Raw genomic sequence first — 22,619 nt, forward strand, 5'->3', positions numbered from 1 at the left:
TATGTTACTTCATGCCTCCTCTGAACTGCCTAAGAGACTTATAAATAATTTCTTTCTCTTTACCTTTAACTCAGTTAAACCCTCTTCATATCATGTTCCTAAGAAGGAAGTCCACTTATTTCACATATGGAAAAAGGAAAAATATAGAAAGGGCAGCATTTTCTCAGCCTCATATACTCCCATTGCCTCTAGTTAGTAGATTTTCATTTAGGCATAAATACCGTTACCCTTGGGGTGACTATGGCTTACATTGATTTTCTTTGTATCACTTGTTCAGGTCTCATCTTTCCTGTCCAGAAGACAGCTGGAAGGAGTTGTTTTGAATTATTCTAACAGGATGGTGTTGGTTTCTGAGTTTTTAGACCATTATGGTGGGCTTATCCCTATCATAGCCATCAGAACAAATTCACCATCTTCTCTGCTCTAAGGCTTATGCTAGAAATTGGGGGATTTATTCTTGTCTTATTTCTTCCTAAAACCTGGGTAGAGGAAGGAGGGTTTAAGCATGTTTGCCACATCTCCCAGTGAATAATAATGCAGCTAAATTCGATGTACCACAACATTGAGTGGCAGTGACCAATATAGTTTGTCTCTGGCCTTTAATTCTAATTTGAATGGAAGGAAAATGTCTGCAGAGAAAATCCAGACATGCAAATCTGTTTTGATGGTTTTTTTCCTACCCAGGAAAGATTAGGAAGACACAAATTGGGCTTTGAGAAACAGCACTGCTGCGCCCACCATCCTTTCTTGAGAATGTTGATCCTTCAGTGTATTTAAATGCATTCAGAAAATGTTAAGCTTTGATGTTTCACAGAACAATTATTGTTTTTTATAAATTTACTAGAGGCCCGGTGCATGAAATTCATGCACGGCGGGGGGGGGGGGGTGTCCCTTCAGTCCAGCCTGCACCCTCTACAATCCGGGACCCCTTGGGGGATGTCCGACTGCCGGTTTAGGCCTGATCCCCTTAACCGGCAGTCGGACATCCCTCTCACAATCCTGGACCGCTGGCTCCTAATTGCTCACCTGCCTGCCTGCCTGGTTGCCCCTAATTGCCCCCCTGCCGGCCTGATCGCCCCTCACTGCATCTGCGTGCCAGCCTGATCACCCCTAACTGCACCCCCTGCCAGCCAAGTAGCCCCCAACTGCCCCCTCCCTGCCAGGCTGGTCACCCCTTACTGCCTCCCCCTGCCAGCCTGGTTACCCCAACTGCCCCCCCCCCACTGGCCTAGTCGCCCCTCACACCCCTCCCCCCGCCAGCCTAATTGCCTTCAACTGCCCCCCCTGCTGGCCTGGTCACCCCCAACTACAACCCCTCCCACCAGCCTGGTCGCCCCTAACTGCACCCCCCCCGCCAGCCTGGTCACCTCTTACTGCCCTCCCCTGCTGGTCTGGTCACCCCACGCAGCCTGCTGTTCAGTCATTTGATTGTCCCTCACTAACCCCCTGCCAGCCTGGTCGTAGGCAGCCAACTTGTGAGGGCGTGAGGGTTAATTTGTATATTACCTCTTTATTATATAGGACTGAGGCCCGATGCACAAAATTTGTACAAGAGTAGGTCTTCCTTCCCCTGGCTGCCAGCATTGGTTTTCCTCCGGCACCCGGGACCTGGGCTTCCCTGCGGCCACTGGCAGGCACCCGGGGCCCGTGCTTCCCTCACAGCCCCGGCTTCCCCTGGAAGGTTGTCCGGAAGGACATCCAGTCTAATTAGCATATTACGTTTTTTATAAATTTATTTTTAGTCTCCTAGGTGAAGGATAAAAGGTATAAATACGTATCTGATCAGAAATAAACACTTATTATCTGTTCAATTTGATTTGTTATATTTTGGATACATGGTGGTACTGATTTTAAAATGTAGTGCTCTTTTTCTCCTCTTTTCACAGAATTTGGAAGTTAAAACTGATACTGCCAAGGCTTTGGCTGACTCTTTGGATCAGGCTGATTCTGCTACTTTCCCATATCTAAACACTCTGTTAAGGATATTAGCCACTCGCTGCATGATGCAAGCTGTGTACTTCTGCTCTGGAATGGATAATGATTTTCATCACTACGGCTTAGCATCCCCAATATACACACATTTTACTTCACCCATCAGAAGGTACTTTTTCCTTTTGAAATGAAAGGAAATAGAAAATAGTTAATTTTGACAAGACATTTTAATGCTGATGTTGCATGGTTCTTGTTTCACCTTTATATATCTAGATATGCGGACATCATTGTTCATCGGCTGTTGGCTGTGGCTATTGGGGCTGACTGTACTTATCCAGAGTTGACAGACAAACATAAGCTAGCAGATTTATGTAAAAATCTTAATTTTCGGCACAAAATGGCTCAATATGCCCAACGTGCATCAGTGGCTTTTCATACCCAGGTATTGCCCTCTCTTGATAATATTAGGAGAGATGAAGTTTTGTTCATTTTTAATTTATGTTCAGAATTGTTTTGTTCATTTAAAAATATTTAAGACAATTCTTAAGGTTGTATGTTATTTTACAGCTATTTTTCAAAAGCAAAGGAATAGTAAGTGAAGAGGCCTATATTCTTTTTGTGAAAAAAAATGCTATTGTGGTGTTAATTCCAAAATATGGATTAGAAGGTACTGTCTTTTTTGAAGAAAAGGACAAACCCAAGCCACGGCTTATTTATGATGATGAGGTATAGTATTTCTAATGTTTTTATTTTTGTTTTCTTTTGGTGGGGGTGGGGGGGGGCGGGCAGGCACTTTGTTTTTTGATAGGTTAATGGTACCTATAAAGGGTACCTATAAAGGGTAAAATTGTTTTTTGTACCCTGCAGAATTTAATTGTGCCAAACAATTATACTCAGTTTCTCAGCATATTGTCCAGCATACAACATTGGCCATGGTTTCTTTTATACCATGTAAAGTTTCCCTCTCTAAGGAAAACTTGAATTACACTTTCCTTAGGTGCAGAGATGGATTAAAGTGAAGGAATAAATAAATGACTGTTTAGAGCCCAGCGAAGGGAATTTTTTAACTTGTTTCCAATGTCGCTTATCTGACACACTCCCTACTTCCCTAACCTTAGTAGAACTGCAAAACAATAATCTCTGCCTTCAGTACCTTTGTGTATTGTTCACAACAATGTGCTGGTGAGACTCCTGAGAGTAATGAATATATATTGGGACCATTTTGTTTTTTTATTTATTTATATTGGGACCATCTTAATGAGAGGAGGAAGTATGGTAGCTTACATTTGTGTGAGGTTACTAAATTAGTGGTTTTGTTATATTGAACATCTTATTAAAGTAAAATTTTAAATTAATATAAAAGGTAAATTATGAAGAATTGGAACAAATCCCAAAGTCTGTAGAAGTAATTAAACATTGCAAAATGTCTCTTGTTTAGATACCTTCACTTAAAATAGAAAATACTGTGTTCCATATATTTGATAAAGTTAAAGTGAAAATCATGTTAGACTCGTCGAATCTTCAGCATCAGAAAATTCGAATGTCCCTGGTAGAACCACAGGTAAGGCAAACTTACGTTGTAACGGAATATATTTTGTGAAAGACAGATGTAGTTATAAGTTATTTCTGTTTAGTGATAGAGGGAATTCTTTAAGTGTGGAGGACAGATATTTGCATAGCAATTCTTATTTCTCACTGATCCCTAGGCCGGAGGATCCTAGTTACCTAGGTTTCTTCTGAGGTCATTGGTACCAAAAGCAGAGCTCTTTGAGATCTCTCGCCTAGTCAGTTTTCAGTTTTATCAGTTTTGAAGTTGCATTTTTGAAGATAAGACATTGGTTCTTAACTTCTCTTTTGCCCCAACACACCTGCTCTGATGCTGACAGTCACAGTGGCTCAGCTAGGATAATTGGACATGTTAAACACACACTTCCCAAATGACTTATTTCTCATGTGTTGATATCATGTCTAACATTTTGAACCACTGTTACCCTGTGTGTGAGATATATACTTTGTATGGTAAACCTTTTCCCCATCTACCCCTATATCCTTTTGAAATTGAAAGTATTAGTGGGGGAAGGGGAAATGAGAATGAGATTTATTCCTTATTTTATACTTAACCTAATTTTCCCCCATTTGTATTACTTTAGATACCAGGAATAAGTATTCCTATTAATACTTCAAACGTGGACATCAGTGAACCAGAGAAGAAGAAGAAGAAGCTTGAAAAATAGCTATAGCCAGCAAAAAAATTTCAAGGGTTGGTTTCCTTTTAATAAAATTAATAACAAACAAAAAAATTGAGAGGACATTTCTAATCCTAAGAAGTGTATGAAACAGTTTATTATTTTAAAGTGCATTTTAATAATTTTAAAAATGTACATTTTTATTGAATTGTTGTCTGTGTCTGTCCCGTCATTTACTTCTGGACTGAACAAAGCTATTTATGCAGAAAAATTGAGTTGAATATCCATCACTTAAATAGTGAGGATAGCAAATTCAGGGATCTGTAAAGATCATTTAAAGGGAGCATTCATGTTCTCAGTGAAGAGCAGATTAACTTTGCAAAAGTGATTTGACTATTTGATAGAAAAAAACTACCATTTCCCTATGGAGAAAAATAGAATGTTTTTAGAAGCAAAGAACCATCTATCTAAATCTTGAAAGCTGTGTTGTTTAGTATGGCAGTGTTTGGATTTCAAGACAACATCTGTTGGGAATTCAGTAATCTGTGCTGTCTTTAATTTACCTAACTTACATTATGTACTCTCTGTTAGAAAGCCTCTTGCAGTTCCTAAATGATGCTTGAACAGTTGTGTGTGTTTGGGAGTTGGATATTGTAGGAAGGCAAGACTGGAAAAATAGTTGCTTTATACTAGGTAATAAGAGTGATCATCATTCTTGACCTTCACCTCAAATATCTCCCCCAAATAAGGGATTAGGACCCAAAGAAGGACTGAAGAGTATTTTAAATGTCACATCATGTTACTTATATTAAACTGCCTTTGTATCAGATTATATTGGAAAGGGGGATTGTGTAAATAAATATTAAAGGGAAAAAATTGAAGTTTTACAATTTGATGTGTCTGAGTGACTACTTCCCTTGTTAACCACAAAAATTAGTAATGATAAATTGGTGCTTTCAAAAATATTTTGAGTTACCTTAAAACATTTTACTTGGCTTATTCAATCTCTAAAGTACCTACAGCGTACCAGGCATATCACCAGTTAAGTAAACTGCTTGTGCCTTGAAGGAACTTGCGGCACAATGAGAGAATTGGCATATATGTCAGAGGTACACTAAGTGGGAATAATTACAGTGTGTACTTTTAGGTGCTCAGAAATTATTAAATGATTTGTTCCAGTGTCCTGTTTGAGGAAAACACCCACATACTGAGGCAGAAATTGTTTCAGATGAAGGAAGATAGCTTTGAGTTGTCTTGGGTCCAAGTAATGGACAAAGACAAGAGCAGAAGTCAACAACCTTTTTGTAAGGGCCAGACATTTAAGGATCTGCTAGCGTGCAGTCTGTTACCACCTGAGTACTCAACTCGTCTGCTCTTACAATGTGAAGCAGCCATAGACTATGTAAACAAATGAGCATGGCTATGTTCCAACAAAACCTTATAGACACAAATTTAAATTTCATAATTTTCATGTGTCATAAAATATTATCCATTTGATTTCTCCCTCCCCAAACTACTTTAAAATTCTTGGCCAATGGACCATAGTTTACCTGCAGTAGAGGAACAGGGAGACTTCTTGGTAAAGCAAGGAGGCTATAACTGACCTTATGTCTATCTTTCCAAGTTTGTTCTCTTCTGTCTCATTTATGAGGAAGGCCTAATTCAAGCATCAGTCCCTATTGACTAGTTCAAGATGTCCAGAAACCTTTTCCCCTTTAAAGCCTTTGCCGTGGTATCTAAAATGCTACTTGTGCCAGTTCTTATGCTAAGTAGCTTACTTGGAATATTTTACTTAAGAAGCTCTGTTAGGTAGGACTATTATCCCTTTAACAGATTAGAAGATTGAGGTTTTCATGGCCCAATTCTAGCAGTTAAGTGACAGAGGTGGTGTTTGAATCCACGTTATAGTCACTATTTGTTCACTGTTTCTTCACCTGTGCTATTAAAAAAAAAACTCACACAACATAGCCAGGGAAGCTCCTACCCCTAGAATTTAGAACTCTTAAGTATAGCAATAGTCTTAAGTTGATATCAATTTAAAACCTATGTGATTAAGGACTCAACTTCCTAATGAAATATCTTTAGCAATGGACCTAGAGCAGGGGTGGGCAACCTTTTTGTGAGTGCGTGCCAAAACCAGCAAAATCTCTGACTCAGAATTCTTCTGCGTGCCAACCCTAATGTTTTGAGAACATGTTACGCCTACTTGATACCTCTTAAGGTGTACATATGTGAAGAACCTTGAAGAAATAATAAAATTCATTTGAGCGACAAAAACACAGTATATGATGATGAAAAATACATTTATTTTTTAATGTATAATGTACACTGATAGTCCAACAGAAAACTTTATGACTCCATTTGATATTATCAGTGGGACTTTTGCTGCTGCATCACTGATGACAGAGATTTTACATCAGGTTTATATTTCATGACCTTCAGAGATATGCACGAGCTACTACTTTCATCCGGCAGGCTACTCCTATTATGAGACTTAACAAAATTCATCACTGAGAACAAGGATTCACAAGCGTATGTGGATGAAACCAAAACACTGGTCGGATCTAGGAAGGCAGGGAGAGTTAAGGCAGAGGCATAGAAATTGCTCTTCGCCTCTCTCATCAATCCATGTCTATGGTCTTTAAGATAACTTGTTATGTGAAATTATTTATCTAAGATGCACCTACACTGAATTTATCTGAAAAATAAAAAAGTCGATATTAAGAAAAAAATTGTAAATGGAAGATTATAAGAGAGGGTTTCGTGTGCCAGCAGAAGTTACTGGCGTGCCATGTTTGGCACACGTGCCAGGGGTTGCCCACCCGACCTAGAGGCTAATGACTTTAATGATTAGTGTGCTGGGGGACAGGAGGAGCCAAGTACTCGGTAAGAACACTTTTTGTTCCTGGGAGCATGTTCATGCAGCATCCATTTACTCTGCCGCCGTTTTTAATTTCCTCAAGAAATATTTCTTGGACGTTCATGATAAGCTTAAAAGGTCCAAAAAAAAAAAAAGGTAAAAATGACACAAAGTTACTAGGTCTTTATTTCCTAGGGCTGCACATGAACTGTTACTCATTTATGAATCAGATAATTTTTAAAAGGTGATTTATAAATACGAGTATACATTCTCCAAAGGTAAAGAATCTTCCCTGATATAGCCAGTCAAATACAAATTTTTTACAAGTTAGTTACATATCTGCCCAACTATTCCTAGGTCTAAAGCCCTAACAGGAACTCCACTGTCACCCAGTTCCCACTGTTGATCCTGGTTCTACCATGTTCCTATTCCTCTCCCTAGCCAAATTGACTTGGAAAGGATGTCTTTACCCTAAGGATGGAGAATATTCTGGGCATCCACATTTATCCACTAATGAGGACAGCAATATATAATATGAAGATGCTGATAGTACTACCTTTCTAGTATTTACACTTTTTAAAGTAGTCACTAGGCCAGTTAACACTAGAACTAAAAACTTCCACATAGAAATGAACAGAGTTCAAAAATGAAAAATTTTGGAAACCTGCCTTACCTCCTTCCTACCTCTTTGATAGATTTGTTTTGTATCTAAATCAGATTTACATCTTTCACATAGGTTATAAATTTAAATTCATCTGTACTTTCACAGTTCCACATGTTCTCAGGACTGCTAAGTGCAGTAAGGCTTACTAATAAGCAGTTCATTAACCCTGTAGTGATACCGTTATAATTAGCTAGTTATTAATGATAGGAAAGGAGCCAAGGGAAGTCAAGACATTGTAGGCATGTCATTTGCGCAGCGTCACCAGGAAGCTGCTGCAGCTTTCACTCCCCAGGGAACCACCAGCTTATTTCCTGCAAAACACTGGGGGAAAGGACTGGACAAAGAGATAGCCACATGCCTAGTAAAACCGGGTGACATAGGGAAGGTGCTTACCTGTTCATTACACCTGGGAACAGAAACTAACCAGAATGGGTGTGGCCACTGCAAGTACTTGAAAATTTGGGAATACATAATGGCTTAAATAGGAGTTCTCTCTTCTTGCTCTTGACACATTCTCTTGGCTTTCCTGCCTTCGCCTCTATGGCCCAGGGCCATGGGGACCCCATATACAATGGACAGTGGGGAAATAAGCTAAGCTAGGCAGTTGCTGGGCTGCACCTGGCTCCATCATGGGAAGGACATTGACACTGGTTCTGATTTTAGCTCTGCTGAAGTCCCAGCTACACTTCTTTTATGACTGGACTAAAGGAAAGGGGAGTTAGGAAACCCAAGGGTGTAATTCCACAGAAATAAAGCTTTCTATCCTTTCTCATCCTCCTGTGGGGGCCTCCAGAAATTCTTACTCCAGCAGTACCCCAAGAACTCCACTTCCACAAGCTACCAGGAGAAACGAGGCCTTTCCTCCTCCCCGTTATGACAGAGGATAGAGCAGTCAACGCGCTTAAGTTTTTTATTGTAAAACACATCACTCAAGGTTAGTACAAAAATATTTATTGACAGAAAATAAACTTGTACTTCAGCAACTTATTGAAAGCTCCAGGTGCTTTTCTGATGTTCCTAGGTCACTAAGTCCTTGATTTGTCACATTGAGGAGGGAAAGAAAAAAAGCTATGCTTGTTAGTTGAAGCAATTTTCCCCAATAATGATCATAAATAATAAGCGAGAAAAAAAATAAGCGAGGAGCTATTCAGCGATAGTCTTTGGTTCTGACAGAGGTGCTCTGTGGACTGCTGCACTGAGGATTTGCTGCTTTCATCCAACACCTCTGGGTCTTATGGTCTTGCTGTGAATGAAGAAAATACCTTATTTTCAGTTTAAATAGGACTGTTAGAGGATGCAGCTATTGTGAGAACTTTTTAAAACCCAAATGCAGATTCTAAAGGGACAGTGAAGATAGGGTTTTTTACTCATCAATATGTAGTATCAAAAAGTACTTCCTGACTGGTTTTGGGCAATCAGAGCTGAAGTGTATGGCTCCTCATTGACCTAGAGAGTATATATAGAGGCCAGGACCCTTTGAGTAGGGTCTGTTGCCTCAAGAAAGCCAAACTTACTAAGAAGATATTGTGGACTAGTGGAGATAAGGACTAAGACTCCAAACACAAGGATGGATGAAGAAACTGCAAGTACTAAAGGGAATTGGAAGTCAGTTTCTCAACTGGATCACCAAGAAATGGATAAGGTCAGAATCCCTTATTCAAATGCTTCCCCTTCCCCAATAATTCCTCACCCTAGATTCTGGCCTTGTGCTGTTTGGCCACAGACACTTCCTCATTCAATCCATTGTCATTCAATTACAAGCCCATTTCCTAATCATTTTCCAATTTCTTCCCCCAAACCAATGTCTTTCTGTGTTTAACTTGTTTCCAAGCTACATTACCAAGATAATGACAATGGTAAATTTGGCCTTTAAGCTGAATGAAGAGAAGGAGAAAGACAGAAAGAATCAGAAAATTGTATTTTACTACAGGAAGGGGAAAACCTCCAGTAAGCAAGCCAACAAATGCAGAAGAAGAAGAGCTGGAGTGTTCATCTACCACAGGTGATACCCAGGGTCTCCCAGAGGAAGACACTTAATAATGTGTATCCCTCTATAAAAATTGGTTCAGAAATGGGCACTATGAGAAGATGAAAACATTAATGGTCTTCTTGAATAAACACCAGCAAGTGTATAAAGGAAATGTGTGTGTATTTTTGCGTGTTTTCAGATGATGGGGAGGGAGCTCAGGAGGGGGCAGGCGTGAGAAGGGAGGAATGTAGAATTCTTCAGTTGGGGCACCAGAAGCCCCATTCCATACTGAGCCAGACACTGAGAAGAAGGACACGGAGAAGACGGAAGGGGATTTTTCCTTAACAATTTCTCATCCTGGCCAGGAAGAAAAGAATCTGATGTTTAATTTGGGTTTGGACCGGGGTGTGGGATGGATGGTGGTGGTCGCAGTGATGAGGAATGGGTTGTTGTGTTAGTGCTGGCAGGGAATAAAAATGAATTTGATTTCCTTTTTTTTTTAAAAAAAGAAGTACTTCCTGTATCTTATTTTGAAATGGACTATAATCCCATTGTAGTTGTGGCTCCATATTAAGTCTTCACTCTCATTTGGAGATCTCTTCAGTAGCACGCTTGCTGATATTTACTGTGTTTATTAAATTGGCATACAAAAAATTAAAGATTCTCCTGATAGTGCCTGAAATTATGATGGGTTTTTTCAAATGTGAAATACAGTTACAACCATCCTATCTAGAAGGTTCAGTCAATGTCAACAATGGAATATTTTTGTATAAATTATAAGTACTTAGAATGTAGATATGTGTTCTCATTCAGCATCCAAAATCTATGAAGGCTTTTGGATTTGAAGAGCGTTTACCCTTTCATGTTCTTAATTTGATACATAGTCTCTCAATTGTAATATTTCCCTCTCTCATAATCAAAATTCTTTTTTACATATGGATTTAAGACAATATTAGAGGCAAAAACCTCTGAGTTTCCTCCTCTTTGGCATCTTCTACTCCTATTCCCAGTTTTAAGGAACTGATTTCAAGGACCAATTCTAAAGTAGGACTAATTCTCCCTCTCCAACCTCTTCTTTAACACTCTCAAGCAGAGTTAGGAAAACAAAGTTGTTTCCATTTAAAAATCATCTTCACCTGCTATTAAATGACCTGAAGGATTAGGTATAAACATGATAGTCAACAAAATTTTAAGCAAAATAGAGGAGAAAAAGTAGAAAAAAGTCACATTTAGTGAACACTTAGAATCTACAACCACATCAAATTTTCTGTTTTTTTCCATACCTTTATATTAAAAACTTGAGGTTTGGTCTCGACTTCCAAAGTTTGTACATCATTTTCTTTGTAGTAACTTTCTGCCCCAACCGTATCCATAATATTGCTTCCATAATTCTGGGTATTGTAGCCACTATCCATCTGACAGAAATGAAGAGGGGGAAAAACACACTAAGAATAACATTGCAAACTAATTCACTTATCCATAAAATTTTGAGGAGCTTTTATGTTTAAGTAAATTTAAAAATACTTAAGTGAATAGTTAAACTATCATAACTAATAGTTGATCATACTGAATGAAACCAAAAGTAATATCCTATCTAATAAAGAGGAAATATGCTAATTGACCCTCATGCTATCGCAAAGATGGTGGTGTCCATAGTCAATAAGGAGAGAATATGCTAATTGACTGCCCCGCCCTCGAAGATGGCAGCGCCCACAGCCAAGAAAGAGGTAATATGCTAATTGCTGCCATGCCCTCAAAGATGGCAGCGCCCAGTCCCCTCAGCTCCTCCGTGGAGGCAGGCACACAGCAAGGCCAGGCCCACCCCCACTACGCATCTGCCTCTGGAGTCCCCCAGTCCTCTCAGCCCCCCTGAGGCACAGGTAACCAGGGCCGACTGACGCTTGCGCTGCTGGCAGTGGCAGCAGCCAGAGGTGTGATGGGGCGTCGCCTTCCCCTATCGCCGGATCGCCTCTTGCCCCTGAGGGCTCCTGGACTGTGAGAGGGGGCAGGCTGGGCTGAGGGACCCCCTCCAGTGCATGAATTTTCATGCACCGGACATCTAGTATAAACATAAAAGGTAGTTCTACATAGAACTGGTTCTTCAAAGTAGTCACTTTACTATCTTGCAATTTTCTTTAGAATCAGTGAATAAGCCACATGCTTTCCTGTTACCTTGTGATTATACTCAGTAGATGAAAGTGAAGATTACAATCAATTTCACCTCCAACACATTTACCAAGCTTGTATCCAAATAGCTCAGTTGCATCTCTAAATACAATCTACCTTTATGAGTATTCAAACTTCAGTTTTGGTACATATATTTTTATTGAGTGCCTAAAAAAATGCAAGGCCTTTTATATGGCACTCCATATCATACCATTCTTATTTTCTCCTTATAACAACCCTCTTCACAGATGAGAAAGCTAAGACTCAGAAAGGTTAACTTAATGTCAGGGAAAATGAGGTAATAAAGACTGAGGATCCCAAGTTCCTGTCTACTACACACACTGCATTTACCTGAGCACCAAACAACACAAAACCCCACAAGGATTCACCTTGCACTTAAGCCCGATTTTGCAAATTAGGATCAGAGGGAAGGGAAAGGTGTGTACTCTTGCCCCCATCACAAGCATTAGACTAGCTTAGAAAGTGCATTCTATCATCTTAAGAAAAATGTTTCCGGTATTCAGGGATGGATGTGTATGTGTTCACTACAGAGTCATGTTCCATTTGAACGAAACCCTTGTGATGTGTAAAATAAAAAAAATCTTGTACTATATCCCAGGGGAAACACCCTATTCTGCTATCATTCTGCCAACTGTTTGGTTAAAAATGTAATTATCAGATTGCCTCCAGAGACTATGCCAATAACTCTTCCTTTTATTCACCAGTGCCAAGCAATTGGCTTATAAACTCAAAACTGAATACATAACTGAATATATTAAGGAAAAAGTTAATTGTCCAGTAGAGAGCAACTATGGCACACCAGAGTTTGTCCCACCCTGGAGGAAGGAAAGGATTAATGGTACCCTGTAAGATGTGGCTGACCACTGCTCTCATCAAGACTACTACTACTGTCATGCCTACTATGCGTCAACTAGATCATCTCCTTACTCCCCCAAAAGGTAGGCATCAGTATCATGTTAAAGCTCAGAAGATGAGGTGCTCAAAAAGGTTAACAAGTCATGTTCTACTCACTGAAAGTGTATCCTGCCTTAAGATCACACCGGCCATAAATAACTTTAATTCAAATTTAGTTCTGATTGTAATATTTATATTCTTCTAGTTGGACTGTGCTGCCTTTACATGGTGTCTCTACCAGTCATGCTACACATTGTTACTAAATTTACTTTTCTCCCACATAAATCAGATGTGGTTTTCTATAAACCTTTAAGGTTCATAACTAACAACAGTTGTGGTTTACCAAGTGTTCCTTGAAATCTGGCCTCAGCACTCCTGCCCTTCCCTCATCACTGTCATCACTGTCCCTCTTGCTTGCTTATTTTCTTTCAGGGAGGATTCTGTCTCATTACTTATTAAAAACTAATGCTCACATTAAACACAATGATCACAGCATTATTCTATAATCCTACTACCATCCCCATCCTATATAATAAAAGCCTAATATGCAAATTGTCCCCTCGACCAGGAGTTTGACTGGAGTTCAACTGGTAGTTCAACTAGGTGGTGGTGGCGGTGGCAGGCAGCCAGTGGAAGGGAGGCCCTGGCCGGCAGCCAGCAGCTGCTAGAGATCCTACCCGTGCATGAATTTAGTGCACTGGGTCTCTAGTTTTTTAAATAAGAGGGAACAAGCTCAAAGAAGTTACTTTCAGAAATTGATAGAATAGCTGGGAAAGAAACTGAAATCTGCCATCTGGGTTCCCCAAGCTCATGTTCCCCATGTTTTTTAAAACCATGTGAACTCTCCCTGCCCCCAGCTCCAAATACTTGCAGTGACGCCCATCCTGGCTCTCTGCCATCTTCCTATGAAAGTGGAAGGGTTACCTCTGCTAATCCTGCTACCAGAGCTCTAGATACTATCCCATCTTGCATACTTCAGCTCCCTCATGTATAAAATGAATCACTGTTTTACAGATGACATCTATTACATCTGCTGTAAATAGCATGAGGACTAGATTCTGACCATAAAATACTTGAAAAGGACACATAACCTATACCTATTATTAGTTATCCTGCCAATTCCTACTTTTCTTTGTTCTTTTTTTTCTCTTATCCATCTCATTCATATAAATATGCTAGTTTCTCTCATCTAAAGCAAAAGCGACATAAAAAAGAAAAACTACAAAAATGTAGTTTTGGACTTTAATGTACTCCCTAGCTATCATAAATCTAAGGTCTTCAAAGAAGTTATCTACACATATTTTTTCATTACTTAACCTTCCTTCCATTTACCTTTTACCTCTCACCTTGACGTTGCTCACTCACCAAATTATTTATGTTATTAATCCAACAGCCACTTTTCAAGCCCTACAACCCTTGCTTTTGTTTTGAAGGTACAGATATACCTCAGAAATATTGCAGGTTTGGTTCCAGACCACTGCATAAAAGTGAGTATCGCAATAAAGCCATTGTCATCTTTTTGCTGATAGAGGATCTGGCCTTCAATTTGTAAAAATGCAATATCTGAGAAGCACAATAAAATGAAATAGCATCTACTAAGTATTCTTTCCTCAAAATATTCCATCACACTTCGCTTTTCTAGAGTCCCCCACTTACTCTCTGGCCAGTCCTCAGTCCCTTTCAGGGACTCTGCTTCCTTTATCCATTCCCTCAATTTTTTCTCAGGATTCTAAACTTGGCCCATATTCTCACTTCATATGTCCTTCTGGTTGAACTCATATATACACTCATTTGGCTCTCATTCCACAAATATTTAATGAGCAGCTATTACATGCCAAGTTTTTTTTTTAATTTGTTTGTTTTTTAGTAACTTCTGGGATAAACAGAAAGACATGATTGTTGTATTAATAGTCTGATTGGAAAGAATGCAAAATATCCATGGAATTAGGAAAGCACATAATGAGACATGGCTAGGCTAGGGTGATCAGGGAAGGCTATTCTGATGACATGACCATTAAGTTGTAAACTAAAAAATAAACAGGAGTTAAGTAGGTAAAGTGAGATAGGAAGAAATTCTACACTGCGTGCAAAGGTTCTTCAACAAGAAGGAACATGACTATTCAAAACTCTGGAAAGCCACTGGGACTGAAACAAAAGAGACTGGAGAAAACAAAACGAGGCTGGAAAATAAGGCCAAGGCCAGACCATGCACCGCTCTGCTAGCCATGCCGAACATTTTAAAAACAATACCAAAACAACGCCCCCCGCCCCCTGCCCCATTCAGAAGAATTATATAAAATTGAGGAAACTTCCCAAAAGTTAGAAAAGGAGATAAAAAATATAGTGAAAAATTTTTCAAAAATTGAAGAATCAATAGGAGTGCCAGAGAGAACAGTGACAATAACAGAGAAGAAATTTAAGATATTACAAGAAAAGAGCCAATAAGTGAAGGGCATGAATTTACAGTTAAGAGCCCTCTGAATACCCAGGACAACTGATGAAAAGAAACCCACACCAAAGAATCACTGGAATTTCAGAACACTGGACAAAGTAAACATCCTATGTTCTGGGGGGTGGGGTTTTGAAGAGACATATATAGTATCCAAAAGATAAAAGTATTACCGTGGTTTCAGATCTCTCACCAGCAATACTGAACAGAATCAATGAAACCATGTAAAGAATACATGATCAGCCATGCAATGTAGTATCTTGGAAAATGTACTTTGTCTTTGGAAAGCTACCAGAAAATGTGTTCCAGTAAAGTGAGAAATAAATCAGGAAAGAGAAGAGGGGGATATAGAAAACAGAATACAGAACACAGGAGAGATTAAGGGGAATTCCCAGTATGGTGAAGGAATTTTCCAAGATGGTAACAGTATACAATATATGGACGCCAACCCATGCACAATAAAGCAAGTCAAAAGTCCCTGGGAAAATAAGTCTGTCTTCAAATTTGAAAGCTACCTCTGTGGTAGGAAAATAAGAATGTATGAGAACATTTTTAAATTACAAAATGATTGATATGGAACAAAGGGTAAAATTGAAACTAACTGTTAGCTAGCAAAGAACCATATTTTTTCTCAATATAGGAAAAGGCTTATAATGGTACTAGAGGCCCGGTGCACGGGTGTGTGTGTGTGGGGGGCGTCCCTCAGCCCGGCCTGCACCCTCTCCAATCCGGGACCCCTTTGGGGATGTCCGACTGCCTCTCACAATCTGGGACCACTGGCCCTTAACCACTAGCCTGCCTGCCTGCCTAATCGCCCCTAACTGCTCCCTACTGGCCTGATGGCCCCTAACTGCCCCCTTCTGGCCTGATCACCCCTAACTGCCTCTGCCTCACCCCACACCCAGGACCCAGGATTCCCTCCTCCAGCTAGTGGCAGGCACCCGGAACCCAGGCTTCCCTCCGACTGGCCGCAGGCACCCAGGACCCGGGCCGGCTTTGCCCAGGCTGGCCACAGCTGCAGGGGACCATGGGTGGGTGGCTTTGCCCGGGCCGCAGGGCTGGTGCCCGGGACCACGGGGTAGGTGGCTTGTCCCTCTCTTGGGCTGCAGGCGCAGGCACTGGTGCCCAGAACTGCTGGGTGGGCAGCTTGTCTTTCTCCTGGGCCACAAGTGCAGACACAGCTACTGGTGTCTGGGACTGCGGGGCAGGCAGCTTGTCCGTCACCTAAGCCGCAGGCACAGCCTCTGGAGCCGGGGACCATGTGGTGGGCGGCTTGTCCCTCTCCCGGGCCACAGACTGGCTGGTCACCATTCCTCTCTCACAAGCTCATTTGAGCCTGGCTGGTCCCCAATCCTCTCTCGTGTTGTCTGAGCCATTAAAGTATGAGGGCGTGATGACTATTTGCATATTAGCTCTTTATTATATAGGATGAGAATTCCCCAAACGGACTGAAGTATCCCTGCAGGTATTCATTCTCTTCCTAGAGTGGATAAAAATTTAGTAGAGAGATAGGCTTCCAATGGCTAGGATGGTTAAGGTGTATTTCAGTGAAAGTATTTTATAATTCTTCTATAAATGCTGTGAAAAGCAGAGAGTTAGTGAGAAAAATACGCTCACAATACCTTTAAAACAAGTTTGTATGTGCTTTTTCATTTAACCCCTTGAGTGCCAGTGAGCGCGACTGCACTCCTCCTGCCTTTCGCCAAAAGTGCTGGGAGCACTATCAAAGCTTCGAAATGGCGTTCAGTTCTAAGTCTGCTTTTATTAGTGATGATGATATTGCTAAATATGTCAATGTAGTAAAGGTTTCCTTAAGTTTTTGAATATGTAACTTCATTTACTTGCGATTCATAATTTTTTTCCTAAACTGCTGTAAAATCAGCAAAAATGCCTTGGCAATTTTAGCATAGTTCCTAGGATATTAGTTGGCACTCAAAGGGTTAAGAACCAACTTTAGAAGCTACATTGGTAAAAGTAATTCTAGTGTATTTTATTTTATTTTTTTTAGCAATGATCCTGTAAGTCAGGATATACAGTTTAGGCACAAAAATATGCGCAAAAGATTATACTTAATTTGGGGTCATTTAGAATCCCTCCATGAGTTTTAAATATTAGCATGCCAAACTGACAGCACTAAAGCATTATAGGGCTGTTGTGAAAATTAAATGAGTGCCTGGCACACTGAAACACGGCGTTAGTAGTTATTGCTATGAGTCAGCATAAACTTGGATTAAACTATATGAACTCTAAAGCCAGTGTCAGGATTCAAATATTGGCTCTACCACTTACTAGCTATATGGCAATTTACTTAACCTCCCCGACCCTGTTTCCTCATCTGTAAAATGGGGATAATAATGGTACACCTATTTCACAGGATTGTTGTGAACATTATAAACAAATTAACACATGCAAAGTGCTCAGAATTATATTAGGCATATAGTAAGAATTACCTAAGCATTATTATTACTATGAAAAGAGAGGTAATAATTGCCTTTCCAATTATTTTAAAGTTCTTTCAAAATTCTTAACTCAAAGAATATGGCAATTAATGGAACAAGTGGCTTTCTGAAAGCAAGTGCTGGTTATGAAGTCAAATGAATCATACTTTCCTGTTACCAGATATTGTAAAATTACAAATGTTGGTTATGAAATCACTTTTTTTTAAACAGTGCCAAAAAAAATACATAAAAGTACTCTAAGCTCAATTTTTTCTCTCACTAAATATTACAAAGGAAAACCAAAACTGCATTTTCAAAATACAAAAATGCTATATAGGAAATTTAATTCCTTTGGCACTAGTTCCACACGAAAGAAAGATTAACCCTGAGAAGGTGCCTGACTCCTGCTTCTTTAAAAAAAACAGAGCTGCTTGATTCTTCTCTACTCTCATCTTTTCCTCCTCCAAGTAAATGCTTTGGTCCTCACATTTAATGCATTTTCTTTCTTACCATACTCTTAGAAAAGAAAGGCTTAAAGAACACCAAGGGAGCAACTAAAAAAACTACAAAATATGAATACACTTTACCTGAATGTTACTGTTTTCACAAGGAATTACACTGCTTTCTGCAAGAGGTGACATACACATATGAGAGTTTTCAATACTCAAGGAATCAGTCATGGGTGAACTCCCATTATCCACCGGCTCCTTAATCCAAGTGTTCTCATCTGCTGTCTCTACAGGATCAACCATATCCACAGTGTTATTCTCCTTCTCACTTTCAACATCCTGCAGCAGTGCCAGGACGTTCGCAGAAGCACTGGACTGGTTTTGTGTAACAGACATGGAAGTCACTACTAAACGAGTGCCATGAGAAACATCACTATCCAACTGCCGCAGGTGGACGCCAGTAGTGTCCATGGCAGGTGAAGAGGCATCTGTGGAAGGAACATTTGCTTTGTCTTCTTCATCTTCACTGTGAGCCTCAAGGGTAAAAGGGATTCGAAGCAATGAGGTCCGATATTGAGTTCCATCTCTATACATCTCAAGTCTCATAGGAGACCAATTTTTAATTGGTGAGCAGCCATCTATATAAGGACTTCTGATACATGGATTACTAATTCCATTAGAATTTATTCCAGACAAAGCATCAGGAGAATGAAAAGTAAGCTTCCTTTGTTCTAAAAAGATTGGGAGGGAAAAATTACATCATAAAATCTTAAAAATGGAAAAGCCATTCCTAAATGGTAATCATGTTTCATGACAGAAAAAATAGATTTATATTAACAGTTGTATTGTTTACTGAAATAAAATTTTGTTGTTAAAAACAGCACATGACTTGCTTCCATATCTTGGCTATTGTAAATAACACTGCAATGAACATAGGAGTGCATATACGCTTTCAAATTAGTATTCGGGGTTTCTTCAGATATATACCCAGAATTGGAATCACTGGGTCATAACGCAGTTACATTTTTAATTTTTTTGAAGAATTTCCATACTGTTTTCCATAGTCACTGCACCAATCTGTATTCCCAGCAACAGTGTTTGTTGATTTATAGCTGACAGCCATTCTAACAGGTGTAAGGTGATATCTCATTATGGTTTTAATTTGTAACTATGGTTTCAATTTTATGTTGAGCATCTTTTCATATGTCTATTTGCCATCTATGAGGCATCTTTGAAGAAGTGTCTATTCAGGTCCTTTGCCCATCTATTAATTGGATAAAAACATCATCTTTTGAGTGTTGAGTTGTATGAGTTCTTCATAAATTTAGGATATTAACCCCTTATTGGATGTATCATTGGCAAATATCTTCTCCCATTCAGTAGGTTGTCTTTTTGTTTTGTTATTTACAAAGCTAAGATATAGAAGAAACCCAAGTGCCCATCAACAGACGAGTGAATATATACAGCCATAAACAGGAATGAAACCTTACCATTTGTGACAGCATAGATGGACTTAGAGCAGCGGTTCTCAACCTGTGGGTCACGACCCCTTTGGGGGGTCAAACGACCCTTTCACAGGGGTCGCCTAAATACATCCTGCATATCAGATATTTACATTACGATTCATAACAGTACCATAATTACAGTTATGAAGTAGCAACGAAATAATTTTATGGTTGGGGAGTCATCACAACATGAGGAACTGTATTAAAGGGTCATGGCATTAGGAAGGTTGAGAACTGCTGACTTAGAGGGTATTATGCTAAGTTAAGTAAGTCAGTCAGAGAAAGACAAATACCATATGATTTCACTTATATATGGAATATAGAGAATATGAACAAAGAACAGATAGAGAACAGTGTGATGGTTGCCAGAGGAGAAGGGGTTTGGGGAACTAGGTGAAAAAGGTGAAGGGATTGATAAGTACAGATTTGTGGTAACAAAATAGTCATGGGGATATAAAGCACACATAGGGAATATAGTAATTAATACCTCAATAATGTAATTACCATGTATGGTGCCAGGTGGGTACTGGCCATATTGGGGGGAACACTTTGTAGAATATATGACTGTCTAACCACTATGATATATACCTGAAACTAATGTTGAATGTAAACTGTAACTGAAAAACAAATAAACCCAATAGCACAAATGAATGTGTCTCAATAGGACGAGGTTCTTCCTGTGGCACTCTCTCATTTTAAATTAAACAGTACTCCCTGAGAATTATTTCCTCACAAGCATTTTGCTATTATAACAATATTGTCCACATACAAAGAAGATACTGGACAAATCATGTGACCGCTACAAATTAACAGCTGAACCTGATAAATGAAATACAGTAGCCTCTCTTATCCACAGTTTTGCTTTCTGCGCTTTCAGTCACCCGTGGTCAACTAAAGTCCAAAAACATTGACTGGGAAATTTACTAAAATACTAATAATCCCCCACCCCAAAATACATGACCAATAAACATTCAGAAAGAATTCAATGTCATAATCAGAGATAAAAAAAATTAAAGCAGTAAGGGACCTTTCTGTAATTTACCAAATTAACAAACTTCAAAAAGAAAGCCCTAGCCAGTTTGGGTCAGTGGGTAGAGCATCAGCCCGAAGGGTCCCGGGCTTAATTCTGGTCAAGGGCACATATCTCGGTTGCAGGCTTCTCCCTAACCAGGCCCTGGTCAGGGCTTGTGCAGGAGGCAACCAATCGATGTTTCTCTCACACTGAGATTTCTCTTTGTCTTACCCTCTCTCTTCCACTCTCTCTAAAAATAAATGGAAAAATATCCTCGGGTAAGGATTTTAAAAAAAAGAATGTTAATGCCAGTGTTTCTAGATGGGGGGAAACTGACTTTCTTACAGACTATTGATGAAAATTTCAACTGATGCAACCTTTTATGAAGTAAATTTGATGAAATTCATCAAGCCTTAAAAATATTCTCCCCTTTTGACCAAATGATTCTACTTCTAAGAATTTAACTAAGGATACAAATATGTGCAACATGATGTATATACAAAGATAATCAATAGTTATGTGTGTTAAAAAATTAAAAACAATTTAAATGTTTATCAACAGTTGAAACAAATACCACATCCATGAAATGGAGTATTACATAGTGATTCAAATTCATGGTTTCAGATAATAATAAATGACTTGAATGACCAATGGGGAAAAAAAAACTATACTAATAAAAGGGTAATATGCTAATTAGACTGGGAGACCTTCCGGATGTCCTTCCGGACAAAGCCATGGTGGTGGGGCCGAGGCAGAGATGGTTAGGGGCGATCAGGCCAGGAGGGGAGGGCAGTTAGGGGTGATCAGGCCGGCGGGGGGTGGGGGGGCAGTTGGGGGTGAGTAGGCAGGCAGGCAGGCAGGTGAGCGGTTAGGAGCCAGCGGTCCCAGATTGCGAGAGGAATCCCAGATTGGAGAGGATGCAGGCCAGGCTGAGGGACAGCACCCCCGCCCAGTGGACGAATTTCGTGCACCGGGCCACTAGTTCATAATAAAATGCTTTGCAAAGTAAGCATGATAGAGAATTGTGCATATATAACACTTCACATGGGCGGGTACGGACATGTGGAGACACACACACAATGGAAAGACTAACGAAATACATCAATTTCAGCTTTCCAATTTTCTTTACTATGAATAGTTTTTTTCTATTGTGAATAATTTTTCAAAAGTGTTACCATCTTTTCCAGAGAAACTGACATACTGCAAAGAGAAATACTTTCTCTGAAATTTTCCACACTATATTTTCTTTCAAAACCTTACTCAAACAAATGTATGTTTGCAAAATATGAATATCCAGTTGCCAAAGTGTGGAGCTACAGGTTAGAAGCAAAATCAAACCCACTTATATCTAAAACTGCCATCTTTCTTTGATTCCCTTTATAAGAATGTTTGATATAAATATTATTAATCAAGTTATCTGTATTTATCAGTTAGAGTAGAACTTTGCCGAGACACTGTTTTGGAAGTTAAATTGTTCTTTTTGTAAAAAAAAAAAAAAAAAAAAAAAAGTTTCTAAATTTTAAAAGGTTAGCGGTCATTTAGAGCTCTATAGTTAGTACAAGCTAAAAGAAGCCTCTACAATAACAAAAATTGATAATATAAAAACTTAAATTAGGTACTATATTATGAGACATACCTGAAAGTGATGTCTTTCCTATCTGAAATGTAATTGGTGAGAAAGTAGGTGAAGAAATAGGTGAAGGACTGGTTATACTTCCCAAACTGTATTTTTTTGCACTACCCTGAATAGGGCTGGAAGAAAACTGCCCCTATAATAAAACAGAAAAAATTATATGGTTCTCTTCCTCAACTCTATTATGCCATATGCATCTTTATCTACACATTTATAAAGTAGATCATGTAAACTCTGGTCATTCCCCAAAGTACAGATGCCAAAAGTCAAGGCATCTTGTAGCAAGGACAGCTAAGAAGATAGCTAGAGAAGTTTTGAAACAGAATATGCTAGTCAAAAAATATAAATACACTGGGTTCAAACAAACCACTATATTTCATACTAAGCAGCTGTTTACAAAAAATTTAAATTCAATTAATCCATTAATGCCAATCCAGTTGT

The 22,619-nt window shown here is 39.3% G+C and overlaps 2 protein-coding genes across 3 annotated transcripts in view; one reads left to right on the forward strand and one right to left on the reverse strand.

The window, feature by feature from the left end:
* The window catches only part of DIS3 (DIS3 homolog, exosome endoribonuclease and 3'-5' exoribonuclease), a 43,106-nt gene extending 24,205 nt beyond the window's left edge, over nucleotides 1–18,901 (forward strand). The window contains exons 17-22 of one of the 2 annotated variants that reach the window (XM_081083103.1): nucleotides 1,887–2,101; nucleotides 2,206–2,374; nucleotides 2,500–2,658; nucleotides 3,371–3,493; nucleotides 4,083–4,192; nucleotides 18,322–18,901. In XM_081083103.1, coding sequence (XP_080939229.1) covers nucleotides 1,887–2,101; nucleotides 2,206–2,374; nucleotides 2,500–2,658; nucleotides 3,371–3,493; nucleotides 4,083–4,166 — 750 coding nt within the window. In that variant the 3' untranslated portion in view covers nucleotides 4,167–4,192; nucleotides 18,322–18,901. Of the gene's footprint in view, nucleotides 1–1,886; nucleotides 2,102–2,205; nucleotides 2,375–2,499; nucleotides 2,659–3,370; nucleotides 3,494–4,082; nucleotides 5,007–18,321 lie in introns of those variants that run through there. The other variant, XM_081083102.1, reaches the window with a different exon arrangement.
* Nucleotides 8,537–22,619, reverse strand: part of BORA (BORA aurora kinase A activator) — a 30,717-nt gene continuing 16,634 nt past the window's right edge. The window contains exons 8-11 of the mRNA XM_081083104.1: nucleotides 22,182–22,314; nucleotides 18,167–18,759; nucleotides 10,895–11,026; nucleotides 8,537–8,885 (exon numbers count right to left, since the gene is read on the reverse strand). Coding sequence (XP_080939230.1) covers nucleotides 8,790–8,885; nucleotides 10,895–11,026; nucleotides 18,167–18,759; nucleotides 22,182–22,314 — 954 coding nt within the window. The 3' untranslated portion in view covers nucleotides 8,537–8,789. The remainder of the gene's footprint in view (nucleotides 8,886–10,894; nucleotides 11,027–18,166; nucleotides 18,760–22,181; nucleotides 22,315–22,619) is intronic.

This window comes from Myotis nattereri (assembly GCF_964212035.1).
Source record: "Myotis nattereri genome assembly, chromosome: 2".
Lineage (NCBI taxonomy): Eukaryota > Metazoa > Chordata > Mammalia > Chiroptera > Vespertilionidae > Myotis > Myotis nattereri.